Raw genomic sequence first — 23,573 nt, 5'->3', positions numbered from 1 at the left:
GTGTTTCTGTTTTTGTAAAAGTTGTAGGAAATGTTCTGGTGTGTTCATGTACAGGTGTAACAGTTTGTTGTCTGGTGATGGTGTGGATTGAAGGGTCGTTTCCTTCTGTCTGTGATCTTTCTGTCTCCTTTCTTCTTTTGCTCTTTTTGCTAGATTATCATTTTGCTGCTATGATGCTGGACAGGACAAGTTGAAAAAAAACAGAAAAAAAAGGAAAAATAATACAATTATGTGGAATCCGTTGAAATAAAAAAATTATGTTCAGTCAAGGAATCATTTTTTGAGTGTTGGCTCATAAATAAAAAAGCTCTTGTTTTCTGAGAGCAGCAGAAATGAGATCTGTAACGTAAGCTGGGGTGTTTGTTTACTTCACAGCTATCCTCTGTGTCCAGCGGCTGATTGGAGCGACCTCTACTAGAGGTGGCTTCTTCGTTGTCATGGTAGCAGCATGTTTGGCTTCCTGGGTGACAGGCATGGTGTTCGGGTGTGTCCCTGTCGTCTACAAATGGATCAGGTATTACAACTTGTTGCCTGAATCAGCTTGTGCTCCACATTCCTCTCTGATTGTTCTGGTGACATTTCCTTCAGGTATGATTCTGCAGAGATGCTGTGCACCGTCTTCTGGGAGAGCAGCTACTCAGACATGTTGGTCTACATCCTATCTGCTTTGTCCATCTGCATCTTCCTTCCCTTTGTCCTCATCTGTGTCTGCTCTGCTCTGAGTGCTGGCAGCTTCTGCTCCAGCTACAGGTAGCATCTCCATTTAATGTGTGTCCATGTTCGTGTCTGGTCCCACACACGAACATGGACACACATTAGACCTCGTCCTCTCATATGGTTTATCTGTGTCTAACTTGGAGATCTGTGATGAGCGATTTCTGATCATATGCTCGTTGTGTTTGAGGTTGCTTTCTCCTGTGCTGATTTTAAATCTAGCGCTCCTGTTCAGTGTCGTTGGTTTTTTAACTCTTTAACTGCTGGTCAGTTCTCTGTGGCTTTTAACCAGCTCTGTGATCTCCCTACCTCTGCCGACACAGAGCAGCTCAGCTCCTGGTTAGACTCTGTGGCTCCAATGAAAGCTGTGAAGCTCAGGGTTAAAGCTGAACCCTGGCTTAATGAGGAAACTCAGGCAGTTAGACGGGAGTGCCGCAAAGCTGAGCGGAGGTGGAAGAACGAGAAGCTGCAGGTTTCCTTCCTCATCCTTAAGGACTGTTAGCGCTGTTACCAGGACACGATTAAGGAGGCTAAAAGAACATATCTGGCAAACCTCATTGAGTCTTATCGTCATGACCCACATGTGTTATTTAAAACCATAGACACTGTTTTAATGCCCCACAGCCTGTTAGCTTGGAGGCATCAAGGTTGCTACTGCAAGGACATCATCTCTGCTCCTGCATCTGACCCCTCTGTCCCTGTTCGTTGTTCTGCGTCTCTTGAGGAGTTTGAGTTGGTATCTTTTTCAGTTCTGAAAGATCTGATTGGCCATATGAAGCCATCAGGTTCTCCCCATCATGTTGTCCCTCCTGGTTTCTTGAAAAAAGAGTTGTTTTGTTGCCCTAGTATAGGGCGTTCTGGCCGTTATTAACAGTAGTTTGTCATCTGGAGTTGTTCCGTTGAGTTTTAAACATGCTGTGGTCCAGACCTTACTTAAAAACCTGGCCTTGATGGCAGCGTGCTGGCCAATTTCAGACCTATTTTGAGGTTGCCTTTTATTTCTAAACTCTTAGAAAAAGTTGTCCATGCTCAACTCCAGCTGTTTTTAGATGAACATGATGTCCTGGAGGTGTTCCAATCTGGTTTTAAAACCCTGCACAGCACCGAGTCAGCTTTGATAAGAGTTTTTAACAATATCCTCTTAGCAAATGACATATTATTCTTATTTTATCAGACTTAACAGCAGCTCTTGACACTGTGGACCACAACACTTTAATGGCTTGGTTACGCCTCCTAGTGGGCATCAGTGGTACTGCATTGGAGTGTTTTAAGTCCTATCTCTCCGACAGAACCATGAGCGCGAGTTTTGGAAATTTTGAATCCAGCTTTGTTCGACTTCCTTCCCCAGGAGTCGATCTTAGGGCCCCTGCTTTTCTCTTTATATTTACTGCCCTGGGATCAGTCCTGAGAAGCCGTGGCATGTCTTATTACTTTTACGCTGATGATAGTCAGATATATGTGCCATTAAAAAATAAAATGCTTTCTCCCTTGCACCTCTTCTGGCATCTCTGAAGACGTCACACCTGGTTGGCCCTAAACTTTTTATATCTTAATGAGAATAGAACTGAAGTGATGGTGTTTGGTCCCAGTGGCTTTTGTGAACCCTGCTCCTTTGATTTGGGTCCTTTGGCAGGTTTTTTAAAGCCAACAGTCTCAAACTGGGGTTTTAAGATGGACAGTGATTTTAAATCGGATCGTCAACTCAGCTCTGTAGTGAAGTCCAGCTTCTTCTACATCAGGCAGCTTGCTAAGGTCAAACCTTTTCTTGAACAACAGCACTTTGAAACAGTAATCCATGCCTTCATTACATCTCGGCTGGATTACTGTAACGCTCTTTATTTCGGGGTTTGCCAGTCCTCCCTCGTACGTCTGGTGCAAAATGCAGCTGCACGCCTCCTAGCTGGAGTACGTAAGAGGGAGCACATAACCCCGTCCTGGCCTCACTTCACTGGCTGCCATTTTAAAATTCTTTTATTTGTTTTTAAATCTTTGAATGGCCTGGCCCCTCCTTCTTCTCTGAGCTACTCCACCCCTACATTCCTGCTCGGGGCCTCAGGTCAGCTGACCTGCAGCTCCTGGACGTACCGAGGTCCAGACGGAAGCTCAGGGAGGATCGAGCTTTTTAGGTTGCCGATCCAAAATTATGTAATGAGCTCCCTTTCCACATTAGACAAGCTTTCTCATTGTCTATTTTTAAAACTCATCTTAAAAACCCATTTTTATTCCTATGAATGTTGTAGTGTGCTGTGGTTTGTTTTATTTATTGGTTTTATTTGTTTTTTATTTATAGGTTATGTATGTTTATTCTTTTAAAATTGCTTATTGTTTTTAAACTGTTTTAAAAACAATGAACAATGTTTTTATATATTTTATTATATTATTTATTTCCCTGTTGGTTCTTGTATTTTATGTGTTGCTTTGTCCATTTATGTACAGCCCTTTGTTTCAACTGTGGTTGTTTTAAAGGGCTTTATAAATAAAGTTGAGTTGAGCTTAATAAGTGCTGAGAGACTAAATTACAAGCAAGAAGTAGGTGTGACAATGAACTGGATGCAGTGAACGGGAAGTAAACAGAATACACAAGGGAATAGCCTCTGCAAAATAAAACAGGAAACAAGACAACAAGAGGACTGAAAGACAAGCAAGACCAGAAACCAAAGATCAGAAATCAAAATAACAACTAAACCATGAACCCAGAAACCATGACAGCATGCTTATATAAATTATCCACACCATCTGCAGTCTGATCTACTGCAGAAACCACCAAGCACCGTGTGCTTTTCATTACCCAAACAGCCTTAACAGTGCTCACTGTTGGTCCAGTTTAATGTGTTGCTATGGTGCAGTCTCATGTGGTAATTAACAGGTTGAAAGTCTTTTTGTATGTGAGGAATTCCAGTGTTAATTCTTCTTCATACTTTTTTGTTTTGTGTTTGTCACAGTGAAGAAGAAGCAGATCTGTCTGAGGTGGCTCCTCTGTTAGCAGCTTCATATATGGTCTGCTATGCCCCCTTCTTTGTGTCCGAGGTACATCAATAAAAATAACATACAAGCTAATTCATCTTTACATACACATACACATACACTGTAAAAGCAGAAGGACAAGAACATCTCACCTCCACTGCTGAAGTGATGATCTGACATTACAGAAGTTCAGCTATCACAGAGCAGGACAGCAAGGGACATTAAACATGTCAACTTAACACTTTAAGATAAAACAAGAAGTACAGACTCAAGTAACTAGTCATAAAACAGGGGCTTTACAACAAGAGCTTGTAAACCAAGGCCAAAGTTAACAAAGGAGAGCTTTACTGGAATCATACAAAAACTGAGGAGCAAAACCCAAACCCAAAAAATCTAACCCAAAAGACCAAAACCTGAAGACAACAAGCAAAACCCAGACACTGAGACCCTCAACTCTGTACCCATACAAATAAACCAACAATAAACAGAGGAGGTGTCCTCAGTTTTCATCTGTCCAATACCTACAATGCAGCCCTGACTCTCCTTCCCAGGCAGTTTAGGAACCATTCACACCTAGAGGCAGGTCCAGACGGGCCCACGGGGGCAGCGGTGGCCTTAAATGGCGCAGTCCACAGCTATTCTGACCTGGAATATAAAGTATCCAAGGTTTTCCTCAATGAAATGGGATTTCCTGGTATCATAGATAAAATGTGCTGTGGTTGTGTTTGATATTTTGATTCTTTGGCTGCTTGGTTTGTACACAAGTCCACGTCAGTTCTTGTCCAACTCAGAAACAACTGCAAAACTGTGCCAATGAGGAACATTTTATTAGTCCAGGTAAAATGCTGATGAGGGAACCTATGAAGGGAAAAATGTGCCAAAATGAACAAATGTGTAGATTTGATGTGAAAACTTGTAGAATACAATGTGAGAAGTTGTGCATCAAAAATCTGAACTTGTATGTCAAAATTTTCTGCTGTAAAGAAAACTCACACACACATGAACTGAATTTGAAGTTAGAGAAAAAATAGTCCATCTGACAAATTATCTTCCATAGTTTACTTGTACTTGTTTTTGGCTAGGGTTAGTTTTTGGTCATTTATAAGTTAGAACTGTTCAGATTTGTTCAGCTAGGCAGCAGTCACCTTTCATACACACCAAAGAGCGTATTCACTTGATCTTAATGTAATTCTTTATACATTTTGTTAGAGCATATGTTTGTTTACTCCTAAAACACACAGTGGGGTAGTCAAAACGATGGTTAATGAGGTAACCTTCCCCAGGTTGATGCGCAATAGCGATATCTGCCAAGAGGTCCGACAAGAGAAACTCTGGAGACGTTGTTCTCACGACCGTTCACTCTGATTGGCTCAACTATTGATGACCCACGTTGGGCTCACAACTATTCACTCTGATTGGTTAAGCCCCAAACCCCCCACCCCCCTCCTCTGCTCTCACATCTTCAGACACAAGTTAGTTATATCTCGCAAGGAATGAGCCAAAAGTCAGGCCACAGTTTTATCACGCTGTGACTCGCGAGAGCACATTTGTGACTTGCAGCAGCAGATTCAGGAACTTAATCAGCATGTCACTGTGTTCATCTGGTTGTAAATGATGGCAGCCTTTAAATGCTGATGTCTGAGGTTGTAGATAACTCCATATGGAGTGTGTGTTTGTGAACGTTGTTTACATGATACAGACTTGGCTTATGTTAGTGCATGAGATATTAGGTGCGACCTGCTGGACCACACATATCTCCAGAGGTGAGTTGATGTATCACTGATTCTTGGGAATTTGGATAAAACAGGTTTTAAATTTGAAAATAAAAAGTTTGTTATTTTACAAAATCTGAAGTTATGTCATTAAAGACCATGGCTGTTCAACGATGTACCAGTGCAACCTCCTCATTTTTTTTTTTTTAACAAAATAGGCGTTTTTACTGTTAACTCTTTCTTTTTGTCAACACCGCCAGACCTAATAAAAAGCTACATTTCTTTTATTAATTTGGTCTAATATATTTAGAGTTTTTATATCATTATTTGGCATTTTTTGTACATATATTTGCTGTTAATTGTTGAACATTCACTTTTTTTTATTTTCTGTACAGTTCTTACATCAAACATTTACTTTAAGCTTAAATTTAAAAAGAATTGTTTTTTTTAATATAACAAACACATTATAGCACTGAAAGAGACTATTACTTTATTAACTTAACTGCACTGAGGAAACATACTGTAAATGATTTGTTTAAAACAAACAAAACTCCATCTGACGGTGGTGACGGTGGCCTCATTTCAACATACAAAACGTGTACCACTCAAGTCTGACAACATGCTTAACAACTTTATTTAACTCTTTTGTCCAAAAATGAACAATCCTGAAAACATTTCTAAGCTATTTAAGGTAACATTAAGCAATATCTATAAAAAAGTTCCCCACATGATCAAATATCAACTCATCAATTGACATAATCTTAAACCGTCACCTAGTGCCCCGTACTCAGAAAGTAATACCTTATATTCTTCTGTAAACTGGACTATAAACTGCATATTGGGCATGAACAAAAGTTAACAAATGACAATTGCAAACACTGTGGCCATGATGAATGACTTCTGGACGGCTTCGAGGAGATTCTGGTCCACCATCCGGCAGCTCAGGAGGGGAAAGCAGTGCTCCGTCAACACTGTACAGTAGGGATGGGAGGCTGCTGACCTCAACTCGAGACATTGTGAGATGATGGAAGGAATACTTCGAAGACCTTCTCAATCCCACCAACACGTCTTCCGATGAGGAAGCAGAGTCTGGGAACCCTGGTGTTGGCTCTCCCATTTCTGTGGCTGAGCACCCCCTTTTTGGAGACGGTGTGCTCCATCTACAGCCTCCCCGGTAAGGTCTATTCAGGGGTGCTTGAGAGGAGGGTCCGTCGGATAGTCGAACCTCGGATTGAGGAGGAGCAGTGTGGTTTTCGTCCCGGTCATGGAACAGTGGACCAGCTCTACACCCTCTTCAGGGTCTTTGAGGGGGCATGGGAGTTTGCCCAACCAATCTACATGTGCTTTGTGGACTTGGGTAAGGCATTCAACCGGGGACTCCTGTGGGGGGTACTCCTGCAGTATGGAGTGGCAGGCCCCCTTGTACGAGCTGTCCGGTCCCTGTATGACCGGTGTCGGAACTTGGTCCACATTGCCGGCAGTAAATCAGAATCTTTTCCAGTGCAGGTTGGACTCCGCCAAGGCTGCCCTTTGTCACTGATTCTGTTTATAACTTTTATGGACAGAATTTCTAGGTGCAGCCGAGGTGTTGAGGGGATCCGGTTCGGTGGCCTCAGGATTGGGTCTCTGCTCTTTGCGGATGATGTGGTTCTGTTGGCTTCATCAGGCTGTGATTTTCAGCTCTCACTGGAGTGATTCGCATCCGAGTGTGAAGCAGCTGGGATGAGAGTCAGCATCTCCATATCCGAGACCATGGGCCTCAACCGGAAAAGGGTGAAGTGCTCTCTCCGGGTCTGCAGTAGGGTCCTGCCCCAAGTGGAGGAGTTCATGTATCTCGGGTTCTTGTTCATGAGTGAGGGAAGGATGGAGCGGGAAATGGACAGGCGGATTGTTGCGGCGTCTGCAGTGATGCGGACTCTGCATCGGTCTGTCGTGGTGAAGAAGGAGTTGAGCCAAAAGGCAAAGCTCTCAATTTACCGGTCGATCTACGTTCCTACCCTCACCTATGGCCAAGAGCTGTGGGTAATGACCGAAAGAACAAGATCACGAATACAAGTGGCCGAAATGAGTTTTCTCTGCAGGGTGGCCGGACTCTCCCTTAGAGATAGGGTGAGAAGCTCGGTGATCGGGGAGGGGCTCAGAGTAGAGCTGCTGCTCCTCCACATCGAGAGGAGCCAGATGAGGTGGCTCGGGCATCTGGTTAGGATGCCTCCTGGACGCCTTCCTGGTGAGGTGTTCCGGACACGTCCCACCGGAAAGAGGCCCCGGAGAAGACCCAGGACACGCTGGACGGACTACATCTCTCTGGCCTGGCTTGGGAACGCTTCAGGATCCCCCCAGATGAGCTGGTGAATGTGGCCAGGGAGAGGAGTCTGGGTTTCCCGCTTAGGTAGCTGCCCCCGCGACCCGACTCTGGATAAACGGCAGAAAATGGATGGATGGATAGTTTTCTGTCATGTATAGTGAGTTATGTGCTTAACTGTGCAGAGCAGGAAAGAGTGGTGTAAACCCACAGACAGGTAGATGAAATGTCACTTAATTAGATGTCTTTTTAACTGAAAAAGTTTTCAACTTAAAGCAATTATAAGAAGGTATTTATATTATATAATTAATATATACTTTACATATTGAAAGTATACAAATTTTCACTGCTTATTCTTTGTTCTGCACATCAAGTTATATTAAAATAGATTTATACAGTTTGTACTGTTAAATACTAAAAAAGAGCATTTTGGAAAAAAACACATAACATTCCAAAGTAGACAGCTATGCTATCAGAAAAAGCCTTCTGCTCCTCCCTCTCTGAATCCTGCCTTGTTGCTCCTGTCCTCAGCCTTGTCGTGTCACCTTCAGCTTCGGTAGGGCATGCCAACAATAACTGCAAGCATTGCTCTGTCCATTTAACACTTGCAGCAAATGTTTAGATTTTCCTTTTTTTAGCAACGTCTTTGACGTCATCAAGTACAGTTCCTTGCATCCTCAAAAGTTTGTACTTCTGACAAGTCCATACTAGCAAGTACACAAGTACGTTCTAAGCGTACTTGGTATTGCGAAACAGCCAAGAATTAGTCCAGTTCCCTTCACATCATGCTCGTAGATCACCATGACATCAGAAAAGTTTTCGTCTCTTCTGTTGACGCCACATAATGAACACTGACAGATACAGAACTTGATACAGAAATTATTTGTTATTCTTTAAAATTTAGTGTAGCCCAAATCATTCATTTAAAAAACAAATTTAAACTTGTATATTTTTTAAAAATCCTACATCATTTTTATTTAATATTGACCCACTAACAGATTTTTTTACTGCTCTATTCGTCAGCTGATCCTGCTGGGAAGACTGGACCTGATACCAGCCCCTGACTGGTTAAGGACACTGTCCTCAGTGATGGCCTATCTGAACTGTGGTCTAAACCCTTTCATCTACTGCTTCAATCATAACTTCCGGGAAGTGGGCCTGGCTCTTCTGTGGACCAAGAGGAGACCAGTATCAGAACCTGTTCTCACTGCTATCACCAAAATGGGGGCATAGACATTGTCAAGTTCATATAATGTCCTGTTTAAAAAAAATAAAGAAAAAAAATAGATATAACATTATAATTCCCTTCAGGGGATTAAGATAGTATTTTATGTTTCATTTCTGGTCTTTATCCCATTTAGGTTTAGGTGTTTCAAACATGTGGTCAGGAAATCTTAAGACTTCAGTTGGAAAACAGCTGATGGGTGGATGTATTATCATTCCTGTCAAGATATATGTAGGTGACAAGGGATCTGGGAAAAATTTCCTGTTTCTATTTGTTTTTCACATGTTGTATGAAACTTCTACATCATAAAGTAGACAAATATCTAAATGTGGAGTGTTATCATCAATAACACGTCCCTTAAAGATTTTCAGCTTCAAGAAATTGAACTGAATTAGTTGAATTAGTTTCTGTTTTTTGCTGAAAACTGAAAAAAGTACAGTGTTTTTCACATTATTTTAAATAAATCCATGTGTTTGCTGCCAAACTAGTTCTTAAAGTGTTTCTCAAACATTGTCTTGATGGTGTTCTGGGTGGAGGAATTCGAGGATCTGGGTACTGTGCCAAGCAGTGACGTGCGGTCAGTGGAGGCAGGTGAGGCAATGCAGAAAAAAACATACAATAAATATTAATATTTTCCACTGATCTGTGTTAAAAATGCATTTTCTGTATGACTCTAACACGTTTTTGACAGTTTATTAAGTAAAAATGGCCAAATTTGAGTATTTCCCGTTCAAATCCAGGGCAGAAACCCGGTGGAGGAACGGGCGAGCTGTACCTCAGCTCTGACTGTGCCATCCAACACAAACTGGGTTGCATGACACGTTTTCTGTTCGTCAGCATATCGCCAACATGAACTTTACAGAAATATGTATTTGTGAGAGAAATATTCCCGTTTATCGTACAATAAAGTGCAGAGGAAAAGTCAGCAGGTGAGGCAAACAGTACTCTGCCTCACATCAAGGGGGCGCACTCACACACCAACACGGTGTGTGAGTGTTGCAACTTAGCAACCTTTTTTTTGTTTGTTTTTTTAAAGTCAAAAATTCATCCAAAAATGTTGTTTTTCCCATGAAAACTCACATTTTGTTAATCAAAAGGTTGTAAAATGAATTGAAAAAGGTTAGAAATAACGATTTGTACTTGAAATAATAATTTTGTCCTTCAAACTTTGCTTTCATCAAAGAATCTTCTTTTCATTATCTTAACCGCTTATTCCATTACGGGTCGCGGGTAAGCTGGATCCTATCCCAGCATTTTAGCAGGTGAGAGGCAGGTACACCTGGACAGGTCACCAGTCTGTCGCAGGGCCGACACAGATATGGACAAATAACCATTCACACACACACTCTCTCCTAGGGAGAATTTAGAATAACCAACTAACCTAACAGGCATGTCTTTGGATGGTGGGAGGAAGCCAGCGAACCAGGAGAGAACCCACGCATACACGGGGAGAACATGCAAAACTCCGAAAGAATCTTCCATTTGGCAGAACTTACAGCCTTGCAGACGTTTGGCATTCTAGCTGTCAATATGTTGAGGTAATCTGAGGAAAATTTCACACCCATGCTTTCTGAAGGACCTCCCACAAGTTTGATTAGCTTCCTGCATAGTTTAGAGCTTTGCTTTGGGTCATTGTCTTGTAGGACAAAATTGGCTTCAATCAAGCGCTGTCCACAGGGTATGGCATGGTGTTGGCAAAATGTGATAGCCAACCTTATTCAAATCTCCCACTTCACCAGCACCAAAGCATCCCAGACCACCACGTTTCCTCCACCATATTTCACAGATGGCATCAAGCACTGCTCCAGCATCTTTTCATTTGTTCTGCTTCTCACCACAAAATGTTCTTCTTTGTGATCCAAACACCTCAAACTTAGATCAGTCTGTCCGTAACACCTTATTCAATTCTTCCTCTGTCCAGAGTGTGTCTTAATCTTAATCGTTTCCTTTTGCTGGCTAGTCTCAGAGATGGCTTTTTCTTTGCTACTCTGCCCAGAAGGCCAGAATCCTGGAGTCGCCTCTTCACTGTTGACGTAGAGATTGGGTGTTTTGCAGGTACCATTTAATGAAGCGGCCAGTTGAGGACCTTTCAGGCATCTGTTCTCAAACTAGAGACACTGATGTGCCTTGTCCTCTTGCTCAGTTGTGGCACCGGGGCCTCCAACTTCTCCTCCTATCGTGGTTAGAACCAGTTTGTGCTGTTCTTTGAAGGGAGTAGTACACAGCTTTGTAGGAGACCTTCAGTTTTCTTGGCTATTTCTCTCATGGCATAGCCTTCATTTCTCGAGAACAAGAATACACTGACGAGTTTCAGTAGAAAGTTCTTTATTTCTCCCCTTTTTTAAACTAATCGAACACACAAATGCTGAACCTTCAAGATACTGAAACTAGCCAAAAGAATACCAATTTTATTGCTCTTTAATCAAGTACAACAGTTTTCAGCTGTTCTAACATGATTGCACAAAGCTTTTCAAATGATCAGTTAGCCTTTTAACATGATAAACTTGGATCAGTTAACAGAATATGGCACTGGAACACAGGAGTGATGGTTGCTGAAAACGGGTCTTTGTACAGCTATTCCAATAAAAACAGCTGTTTCCAGCAAGAACAGTCATTTACCACATTAACAATGTCTAGGCTGTATTAATTTATTGTTCTATTAATTGAAGAAAATGCTGCTTTTTATTAAAAAATCACAGCATTTGTCCACCAGGTGATGACGTTTGGCCTCAGTTAACATCCTGATGTGAAGTAGTGGTAGGCATCGGTACTCTTGTATGCCTTAAAGAATTCACCGGTGTAGTAGGATGGATTGTAAGTAAGATAAATGTAGATGTCGGCAAAAGACAAATTTAGCAAATGTTGGGCAGGTTTCAGAGGACTCAGCAACTCAGATGATATAAGTTATTGATCAAACTCTAAAATACAGATTTTTTTTAAATGGCGTTGTTTTTCTCTACCAGAGAGATGCGTCATTTTCCCGTGAGAACAGTTGATGGCGCTAGGTCTTAAAGATGGCGGCTGCAAGAAAACCGTGATGTCAGTGAAATCCATGAATAGATACTTGTTTTGTTACTACTGTAGTTCTATTTAATATTTATTTATACTTATTTGTATATATACCTTTATATTTTTTTAATACATTCACATTCTTATATATTTCTCTTATTTTTATTTTCCTGATAGTATAACAGTACGGGGTGCAACGAAACTTCAGTTTCTCTGAGGGAACCTCCCAAAGGGATTAACAAAGTTGTCTGTAGTCTGAAGTCCCTGGGATTCCAGCACCCAGTCACACTGGTATCCGAGATGTTTTATGGTGCGCTCGATATGAGTTGGAGCTCGGAAGAATGACGTCACTCTAGCTAAAGGCTTTCATGTTGATGAAATGTCTGATCCTTAGCATTGCATAGGTTTATAATTAGATTTCCTTAACACTGAACGTGACAATATTTGGTTGCAGCAGTAACAGACTGCCTTTGCTAAGTCAGTGAATTCTAGACTCCATGTATGGACAAGGTTGTAGGTTTACTAGTAGAGGTCCATGTAGAGCGTACTGTGTTTTCCATGTTTAATAGTTTAAGAAAAATTTGAGACAGTAAGGGAATTTTATAGAAATATATGGTAGGGAAAATAAGAAAGTTTAATTAGTAATGGATGGGTGAACTGAAGTCAAACCCTGCAGATTAGACTGAGGACAGGTACTCTCCTCTGTGAGAAAACTTAAAGGACTTTAACAGAGTCAATAAAAAGAAAAGAACTTTGTAATTTGCTTCAATTCAGTACTTAAATTTTCCTAGAAATATTATGCAGAATGACATTATAGCTGTAGGATGCTTTAATTTGTAGTTAATAATAAAAATTCAGAAGTTTGCATATAAAATTAACATCTAAAAGGGGGAGAAAAAAAGTTTGAAAAAATGATAGCTGTTGCCTTTAAAGTTATCATATTTACTTAATGTGTGGGGGATTTAATGTGAGACTGAAGATTTTTAGAATAAAGAAGCCACTTTAAAAACGGATAAAAGATAATAGTGTGCCGCATCGAGCAGCAACGCGGGATCTTGGAAGGGGCGGGGCTTGTTAATCATGATTTAAAAGGGGTTCCAAAACTGAGGAGATCGTGGGTTTTTGAGAGGAGGAGAATTCTACTACATTACAGTGTACGAAAACAAATTTAGTCCACATCAGCAATGAGCTTATTTTGGATCACATTTAGCTTTTAGAGATTTTGGGAAACAAATGTCTGCACGAGAAGCCGTTGCCAGGGTAACTGCTAAAGGAGCTCAGAGTATGAGAGAAGGGGTGGAAGCGGGTGGTGCCTTCAGCATCACAGGCAGGCTTTATTTCCATTTCTTTATATAGTTTTTATTTATATAGCCTTGCCAAAAAGCAGACTTTAAAGTTAATCATGAACTTCATCAAGGAACATCAGAGGAAAACCAACAACCTGCAGGGACCTTAGACGCCGAGCTGGTTTCTGTTCACCATCAGTAGAGAATTTTAATTATTTTAAAAGTTGGTTTATTACAATTTTCATTCTTGTGTTTCTTTCAGGTGCAACCTCTCCAAGCTGGAGAGGTAGTGTGCCAGAATAGAGGCAGAGTTAAGCTGACATGATTAAGAAAATACTTTTTAAAATAAAAATCTATGACACATCACAAAGTTCCGAAAAGCATTTTTTCTCTTAATACATTTTAACCTGTTAAGCCCGACGGACCCACCAGTGGGTCCAACAGGTGTAAACACAAGTTCATGTGTGGTAAAAAAGTTACTTTAGTGATGTAAGGATATTTTATTTATAATGTTCTTAGAAGAAGAAAAACTTAATGCCACTAAATCAACTCTTCAAGTGCATTTAGTCAACAAAGTATTTGTTTAATAACTTTAAAATACGTATGCCACAAACAACAGCTCACCATAACCAGTAACAACCGAAACAAAATGCAACAAACAACGCCTATCCGTTCACATCCACCCCAACATGATGGTATTCAAATGAAACTAGAAAAGCTGCACTTTCATATGATACCAAGCATAAAAAGATATTCACCGGCACCTCACGTCAGTCTCAAAACAAACACAAGCTAACCTTCGCATATCACAGCAGCCTTATCAGATAGCATGTTTTATCACCAAATACACCAAATCCCAAAGATATTCTCACAAACTGCGATATTTTGTATTTCCTTACCTTTTGTGGTCATTTTCAGTCTGTCCACATTGTTCTTTAACCAAAACTCACAGCGTAGTAATCCATAATGGTGAAACTGCGTCATGCGCTAACATGTCATATGCTCCCATTTTACAGCCATGTTGTTGTCTTTGTTGTGGGTCTTGGACAGTTAAATAAGTTTGGTCAAATTCTACATCTAATGAGCTTTCCAACGATATCTACACTTGGACGACACTTTAATCTGTCAGGTATAAATGCTTGGCGTAGAACAAAGGAGCAAAAGGTGCCATTTGGCTGCGTTACGTACGTGGGCGCATCGGAAAGAGCGAATATCGAGACAGCGTTCATTTTGACTTTTTATCCATTTAGAACGAAGGATAAAAGCCATAAACATGTCCAAGAAATTACAAAAAAAAACAAATACACTGTGTTAGAAAGCTCTGGAGGAAATACAGACACAGCATAATTTGGCACAGTTTGGGTATCCAAGTGACCCAAATGGAGAGTCGGCCTGGTTCTATCCACACTAAAACCTACATTAAAGCTACGAGCTTTGTTCTCTTCTCAATGAAACTTTGAATGATTTCTATCATGATGTTTTCATCTGTGTAAAAAAAAAAAAAAACCAAAACATTAGGCGAGGATATTTTTTTAACCTATGGTTTATCACAATTATGCCACAAGAATATTAACATTTACAATTTTTCTGACACTGGATTTATACTCCATAGGGTCTTACCTATCCATTCAGACCAAGGTTATGTATATTGACCTGAAATTACAGAGTTATTGTTGATTTAATTTAAGTAGGTCTGTTCAGGCAAACTACACCTCCAAAAACCCTCGGGTTCAAGAGGTTAATACAACTGTATAAAATCACTAAAACAATCACTATCCCCGTTGCAAACAAAGCACCCCTTTCCCTCATACGTTCCCGTTCCGCTAGCTGTGTAGACTATACTGTCAGTACAGATTTGGTTTACTTGATATTACACCATCATTCTGTTACCTAAAACCAATCTTACCTAATTAACCCCTCTTTATTCATTTATATGACCAACAGAACAAAGATATCACTCATGGTAGAAAAAGTATCCTTTATTGAACACTTAACGTTGAAAGATGAGACAGGGATGACAGACATGCAGTGAGGAAACCATGTCAACGCTTTCTTTCTGATGCATCAGACGCCCACAGATGGAGCTCTTTGACCTGGTCAAATGATTCAGAACACTAAGCCATTTTCATGCATTTGGGTCAAAGTTGACTCGATGTTTCATGTGGTCTTGCTTTCACCATCCCTAGTTGTGGGGACAAGGTTTTAATAAGTAAATTAACTCACAAAAACAAAAGACTATGTAGCAAAAAACTCTAACATGGTTTGACACTAACAAAAACATTAACAAACTAAGGCATAGACTACATCAACCACAGAACAGCAGTAAGCATCTAATAGCAAACAAGATGAAAATGGACTGGCAAAGGGGAACTGAAAACCAATGGCTTAAATGCACTGAAGGACTAGACAAGGAACAGGTGAGGTGAATAGCCAAGTGAACTATGAACAGGAAACAGAAAAGTACCCAGACTAACATGACCGTATAAATACAAAAAACCAAGAACATAAACCATGAACATAACAAAAAACCAAGAACATGAAACAACAGTAAACCAAAGAACATCAACAGTGAATCAAGACAAAATAGGAGATAAAAGGTGGAAATAAGGTATTACTATGATAACGACGAGGACTGTTGTAGAATAAAATTTTACTTATTAATGCCTTATTGCTTCATACATTTACTTTGTTAAGAGTTCATTTCATTATAAACATTTATTCATTTATTCATTGATTGTTACTAGATTACACTTTTTATGACACTTTTTACATTGTACATTTTCACTCATCACGCTTTAATTCACTTTAAGGTTAATTGTCATCATATACATGCTCTGTTAAAGAGTTCACTACGAGGGTAAGATGACCTTTATCTGGTCCTTCTTCAGATAATGTTTTATAGTTTCCAATTTAGAAGCCATAGAGTCTGTTGGTATGTGATCAACTATAGTTTTTTGGAGGCTAAAATCAGGCAGCTTGGAGAGAAGTGAGGCCAACTATCAGAGGTCCAGAAAGGGGCAATGAAAAAAACAGGTACCCAGGAGGTACAGCCAGATGCCCATACCTGAGCACTATAAACTGCCAACCAACGACTCCAAGCCTTGGCCACCCCACCTAAGAGGTACACGAGAGAAACTGAAGCAGGGCGAATAAACCGGCTGGAACAACACCTCTCCCCTGAACACTGTCTTGTTGAACTGTTCCCGACTGGCAGGAGCCTCAGAACCCTGCAGACCAGGACTGACAGGAACCGGATCAGCAGTCCACTTTATTGAACCGATAAACCGCTTCTCCACTATCAGCACCCTAACCCCTAATTGCTCCTGACAGGTTGTGGTTGAACGCCTTGCATGGCAGCTTCCACATCAGTGTGTGAATGTGTGTGTGAATGAATAATGGATACACAATGTAAAATGCTTTGATAAAGTGCTACATAAATCTAATCCATCATTATTATTGCAGTAGAGGAATGGTATAACATGAGTATCTTTCTCAGGGACACCTCGACATGAGCTCAACGGCTGGGGATCGAACCAGCAACCCTTGGGCTACAGGACAGCCACTCTACTCACTGAGCCCTTAAAAGTATATAGTGTAATGTACTGTATACTGATTTTGATATTTGTAGTTGTTATTGTAGGATTATGTTTCACTATTTTGTGTGATAAACATTTATTAGAATGGTAGGATTATATTAATCCGCTCAGTTTATTGTGTGGTGCAGCTTTACACGGTGGAATGTTTATAATATAACAAAGTAGATATGCAGGCTTGGGACACATGAAACTATTTTAATTATCCCAAAACTGCAGAATCTGGTGTGCAAACTCTCTGTGACTCTGCAGCCACATACACAGGTCCAGATGGAAGAGCAGTGCCTGATAAGAAGAAACTCTCCCCAACGCCAGTCTGGACTCAGATGTTGGGTGCAGTGGATCAGCCCCCTGACCTTGGACCAGCTTAAAAACATTGGAGCTCTAGTTAGGTTTTGTCTTTCTCCTTCTGAGCAAAGACACACTTTTGTCTGCTTGCCAGGGAGAACGACCAGAGCTCTGCACCAGCACATTCAATTTTGATGTAACCTGAATTGTAAGAATAAATCTTTTGAACTAAGTTTATTGTTTCTCTCCTGACTAATCCCAATTAACGAACACGTGAATCCTTGACCAGGTAAAAGACCAGGATTCAACATTATTTATATTTGTGTATATTGTACACAGTAGACACCACTATATGAGTCTGCTTTATTACTTCCTACTTATTTCATTCCTTTACTTATTTTATTACGTTTTACTAATCCTAATACTTCCATTAGGGTGACATCGCCGGCAGAAATTCCCTTATATGTGTTAATTCATGGCGAATAAAGCTGATTCGGACTCGAACACGTGGCATATTTCTCTGCTAAACTTGATCCTGCAGCTGCAGCGGGTCCTGGCTGCCTGCAGGCTGTGGCTGAAGCTGATCTCAGCTTCTCCAGACGTAGTGGGCTATTCTGACCTGACAGTTTTGGTATCCCGTATTGTGTCAATCATCTGGTTGTTGTCACACGTGTCTACTTTGAATATGCCAAATATTTCTGTGGAGTGTTGTACGACATTAAACCTGTCCGCTCGTCCTCCCACAGAGGATGACGGTGATGCTGTGTGGCTGCTCTTGAACAGACTTGCATCCCCAGACCTGACCTGACTGACACCCCTCTGCTCAATCCTGACTTGGTGCTCTGTATTGATGGTTCTGCTTCATGTGATGTGAACACAGGCATTAATCGTTTGGGTTTGGATGTGTGTACGGATCATGACACTGTTATGTCTGCTGGATTTTTCTGCTCAGTCAGAGCAGATTTGTCTCTATGTGGAGGAATCAGTTCCGCTCTCATAACTTCAATTCAACACAACCACAGAGTTTTTAAAAGGGTTTCACGTCCCTGCTTCCCCCCCAGACGAGGAGCTGTTTTTCTGACACAGCCAAAGAAACACTTTTATTAAATTTATACCTTCATACAAACACATTTCAACAGCAGTTAACAGAAATCAGGAAAATCAAGTTAGCTCATTAAATCATTTCGGGATGTTTAAATAAACGGATTATGTAAATGTATTTATTCTATTTCATTCATTTATTTGACAATGCAAAGAAATATAAACTACATGAAGTACAACTCATGTTTTGGATATTGAGTATGTAGCATTAAGCTAATTCACAACTCTCATCCCTGGTTGGGCTTTTCAAAGAAGAGGGAGGAAAAAATTCTACAACATCCCTTTAAAGTTCAGAGAAAAGTAAGAGAAAATGTTTCTTTGCTTTTTTTTCCTTCTCTTTTGGAAAAGAATTAAGAGCATAAATGTTTTTCAGCAAATGCTTGTAATAAAGTTAATAATATTTGAAATATCACTAGGAGAACAAACACTTACCATGGGTAACCAAACACAACCATAGAGATGGCTCAATGAGCTTTATCTCCACATTTTATGATAAAATTTATCAGGGGTCACTGACAATTTTGCTCTATGAAATGTAAGAGCAGGCAGGACCTTCAAGAGATGTAAAACCACACATTTCTAAAGCCAATATATATATATATATATATATATATATATATATACACAAAAACAACAACAGTAATATAAGTATTTCCTACAAAATGAACCTAATCTGAAAACCAACACAAACACACATGACTGTGATGACGTCTTTACATTTTAAAGGAGGGTAAGTTCTTGTTTCTAACATTTACTGTTTTAGAACCTGTTATCTCTTTCTCTTCTTTTTTTTTACTATGACTATGTTTTATAGAAAATGCTGTCTAAATGTGGTTCTGTGGAAGGAGATCTTACTGACCAACATTCTGGTGGCTGCCGTTTTCCTGTCTTTGGATTAATCCACAAAGTAAAATTAGTGCTGATTTATTAACACATTTGAACATTAATTAATTTCAGAAAGCACGGATTGATGAAGTCTGTGAAACTTTGCGAACTATATATTTTTTTGGTATAAAGCAGACCAAACTGACTTTTTATCCATAATTCTGAGGGCTTATTTATTAAGTTAAAGTTGTTTGATTAAGGAAGGGGCTGTTTGATTTTGACATTGAGGTTTAAACTAGTGCACTGTAGCCACCAAAATACAGCTGTACTGACAAAAATATGAAAATAAAAACTGATCTCTGCGTATAACCTGAGATGATGAATTCGTGCACATCACCAGCACAAAGATCTTTCCCTGTGTGTTGGACAATCTGCCCTCTGGTAGCGGCAGTGTGTTTGAAAACAACGAACTGTGTGAGTGAGCTGGGACCAGAGACAGAAGTGTTTTTACGCTGGGCTTTTGTCGGCTGTGCTGTTGGATGTACGGTTGCATCCTCTGCAGCAGGTTGACGCCTCAGTCTGTGGAGAACAAAACAAACTTTGTGAAGGGAAGATGTTCTTGTTAGAAACACCCAACATTAACAACACTGATTACTATCAGATAAAAAAAAGTTGTCAAACAAACAGACTCTACTGGAGTAGAATGTGGAGACTTTTACAACATGTAGGACTCACCTGGGGAGGGGGTGACCACGTTGACAAGCATGTACTCCCCATGTTCATCCTTGAGCTGAGTTAGCACGATGTTGGAGAAGAGAGGATCATCCTCATTCTTAATGAAACATACACTGGCGTAGTGAAGCTCATCCTGCTCCTCGGGCGGTCTGAGCACTGCTGCCAACATGTCCGATTCTGGTGCCATATTGTGCTGAAGAAGACATTTTTCATCAATATAGGTACTTAGTTATGGAGGCATGTATGTAATACTACTACTACTACTACTACTAATAATAATAATAATAATAATAATAATAATAATCATCTCTTATTTTCCTTTTCTTATTTTCAACAGATTTGAAATGACCATACAGACCAGTCTACATGATTTTCAATAGAAAAAACGTGAGTGTGGTTCCAGCAGTGACACCACTGCAGTATTCATGTTAGTGTTGAGGATGATGGCAGACCCCTTCCTCCTTACCGGTGCACTGATGTCTAGCCTCCCTCTGGACTCTGAGCTTTGTTTTGGTGACCTCTGTCTTCTGAACAGGACAACAAATAAACTGTGAAAACCACCGTCACATGATGTCCCCGAGCAGGTGACTGAATTAAAGATGTATACTCCAGTAAAACTGAGCTGCTCACCCAATAACGATGCAGGAAAAAACAAGTATGATGGTAACAAACATAGCAGAAATGGATCCAGCAACAGCTGATTTCATCGAGCCTGAAATACAGATTCATACTGAATTATACAAAGTTCTGGTGCATTAGCTGCCAACATGAAATAACTAGAGCTGTCCAGGTTAGGACCTCAACGCAGAGAGATTAATCTGTGGAAGAAATGCATTCATATTTATTTAAACTATTATTCGTACCATGAATAAAATCAGAGTTCGGCATTATCTCAGTGAGAGAAAACTGATTTTGTAGGTGCTTTGTCACAACAGTGAACCCAGTCCACCAAAACCACCAAAGACCACTCCTCCCAGGGCTCCAGCCGCAGCATTTTTTCATTGTGTTCCTCTACAGTCTATGCTTAGAAAATATTGGAATATGGCATCTAAATACATTGTTATGCTGATGGGTTCCAGGTTTACATACCAGTAAGGTGAAGAGATACCCAGGGCCTGTTGCACAAAACCAAGATAAGGGATTTAGCCGGGATTTGTTGCTCATCCCGGGTCAACTTACCCATGATTTGGTTGCACAAAAGCAGGATTGGGGAAAGTGGGATGTGTTATGACATAAGTTACCATGAGATTTATTCTGTGGAACTAGTCTGCTCTAGACCAGGCTAAGATCCAGGTTTTATTTAGTCTCACCCCTTATTACAGTCAGCAGTCACACAAACAGAAACCAATATTTATTCATTCTGTAGCAGGCAGTAGATCAACTAGAACCACTGTCATTATTTAATCATTTTAGATAAATGACTTTAGATGATTTTACAATCATTAGATAAAGTACACTTTCCCATAGACTCTATAGAAACTACAGTTACACAAAGACTGATGTTTATTAAATAGGGATAAATCAAAGCAATTAAACCATGAGCTTTGTTTAAAACTGAAGTGGTTCCTAAACATTTTGTGCCACGACCCCAAGATAACATACACTGGTGCTTGGACTAACACACACATGTTACATACACACACACACACATACATACACACATATATATATTTCCTATATATTGTTTATTTCTCTGTGTTGGCCATGCAATGACCTGGCGACCTGTCCAGGTTGTTGTCCAGGCCACTCAACAAACCTCTACATCCCAGTCAAAGAGGAACTGTGGTAGAACACTCAGTTACTAACCTGCAAGTTTATTTTATTTGGTGATTACATACACACATAGGTTAAATATACACACACACTCAACTTGCAAATATCTCAAGAGTTAAGTTTCCTCAATGCCGAAAAAGCACATATAGAAATGAACTGTACTTACGATGATTCAGTACCACTGAATCTCCACCCCCTCCACCTCATCCAAGTCCAAGAGACAGCGAAATGAGGATTCACCTGGAGCTATTTCACCAACGGGGAACGACTCAACAGATGTTCTGATCTCCATAGATAAGAAACTCAGCAGTTTTGATGCGCGTTTGAGTCTGGTAGAAATTCTCCACAAAGAGTTCCAGGCGCTACGTGAATCATTAGAATTCAGCCAGAAGCAGGTGGAAAGTCTGGCTGCAGAAAATGCCGGTCTCAGAGAGACGGTAAAATCCCTCACCGAGGGCTTGACCCGTCTCTCAGATGAAAATAAGAAGATTAAGGAAACGGTGATCGATCTGCAGGCGCGGAGCATGAGAGAGAACCTGGTATTTGCAGGGATTCCAGAGCAGACGGAGGAGGACCCTGAGACCACGGTGAAAAACTTCATCAAAACCCACCTGAAGCTCCCGGAGGAAACGGTGAAAAACATCTCCTTTCACAGAGTCCATCGGCTCGGCGGGAGGAAACCCGGGTCCAGCAGACCAAGACCCATAGTAGCGAAGTTCGTCAGCTTCAAACAGAAGGAGCAGGTGAAGAACCAGGGCCGCGAACTGAAGGGGACCAACTTCGGAGTAAACGACCAATAACCGAGAGAGATTCTGGACCGACGGAGAGTCCTGTTTCCCATCAGGAGGAAAAAGATCGCCGATGGCGCTCGCGCTGTCATCGCGGTGGATAAACTGTTTATTAATGGACAACTGTACCGCGACCCGGACATCACTCCGTGGCTCTTCTGATCCCAGGTGCTGTAAGTCAATCTCTCCAAATGATCACTCTTAACTCGCCATTATAGATCACTGACAGTAGAACACACTGCTCGTCTCACCACAGCCTCTACACCTAGATCGATGTATTTTTTTCTGTTTCACCACTCTTCTCACTTTTCACTTTTCACTATCTTTCTATTTCACGTCTTCACTGTTAATTGTAATCCAGCTCGTAATATCAGCAGCGCACGCAACACCGTCAGGACGCACAGCCGCACCTTACATGATACATATAAACACTCGCGTTTTATGTATGAGAGAACACGCATTAAGGTAGACTACATATACGGACATTTAACATACGGACAAACGCGCGCAATCAGGCTGCATGCAAACACGCGCGAACACGCAAGAGGGGCGCACAAAGACACACGCGTCAGTAACACGCACACTCAAAAAACTGAAACGTTGAGTTTAATTAAATATATTGTGTCAACAGGTTCCACGAAATTGAATTGGGTTACTTAAAAATTAAATTTTTGAGTCCATCTAACATAATAAACTTGTGTTAGAGTAAAACAATGATTTTGAGTTAAGCCAACTTAAAAGAATTACTTCGGATCAACAAGAGATATTTAAGCTCACCCAAGGTCAATTATGTTATGCAGACTTAAACAATATGTGTACAGGCTACATAATTCTAGTTTGTCAACAGGTTCCACACAAATGAATTTAGTACACCCAATGCATTTTTCATATTTCTTTTATTCACAACCTTAACATGGGAGTGATTATATAAACACTGTTGATAAAACAATTATTGACCATACTTTAAGGTGGTGACATTGGTGTAGACTGGCACAACTGCCTCAATGCAAGAACAAAACATTTTCAGCTTTTAAATTTTCATAACAAACAACTTGCTACAAATGCTCTTAGTTTTCCTTGTGAAATGTGTAGTGTAGGTGTAATAGGTTCAACGCCCTCGATTACAATGCCAACATCAGCTGGAGGAGTAGTAGCATCACCTCCCTCAACTTTGATGGTGTAGATGGCAAAGGTAATCTGCTCCAGCTCCCTTTGAACAGCTTCACCATCGCAGTCCTTTACATAGGAGAGTAAGAAA

General features: G+C 40.5%; 2 protein-coding genes across 2 annotated transcripts in view; one reads left to right on the top strand and one right to left on the bottom strand.

The window, feature by feature from the left end:
• The first annotated feature begins 285 nt into the window (after positions 1-285).
• si:dkey-9i23.8 (C-X-C chemokine receptor type 4) lies at positions 286-9,001 on the top strand. The gene is made up of 4 exons (XM_041983660.1): positions 286-514; positions 589-750; positions 3,657-3,741; positions 8,716-9,001. Exons 1-4 carry the CDS (start codon positions 438-440, stop codon positions 8,923-8,925), a joined length of 534 nt encoding a protein of 177 aa, XP_041839594.1. The 5' UTR covers positions 286-437; the 3' UTR covers positions 8,926-9,001.
• Positions 9,002-18,229: 9,228 nt separating this feature from the next.
• Positions 18,230-23,573, bottom strand: part of LOC121638978 (basement membrane-specific heparan sulfate proteoglycan core protein-like) — a 34,944-nt gene continuing 29,600 nt past the window's right edge. Inside the window, exons 9-12 of the mRNA XM_041984105.1 lie at positions 20,385-20,466; positions 20,221-20,281; positions 19,755-19,947; positions 18,230-19,598 (exon numbers count right to left, since the gene is read on the bottom strand). Coding sequence (XP_041840039.1) covers positions 19,594-19,598; positions 19,755-19,947; positions 20,221-20,281; positions 20,385-20,466 — 341 coding nt within the window. The 3' untranslated portion in view covers positions 18,230-19,593. The remainder of the gene's footprint in view (positions 19,599-19,754; positions 19,948-20,220; positions 20,282-20,384; positions 20,467-23,573) is intronic.

The sequence above is a fragment of the Melanotaenia boesemani genome, chromosome 4 (assembly GCF_017639745.1).
Source record: "Melanotaenia boesemani isolate fMelBoe1 chromosome 4, fMelBoe1.pri, whole genome shotgun sequence".
Lineage (NCBI taxonomy): Eukaryota > Metazoa > Chordata > Actinopteri > Atheriniformes > Melanotaeniidae > Melanotaenia > Melanotaenia boesemani.
Note: the sequence above shows the minus strand (reverse complement) of the source record. Positions and strands in the feature narration are given on the sequence as shown.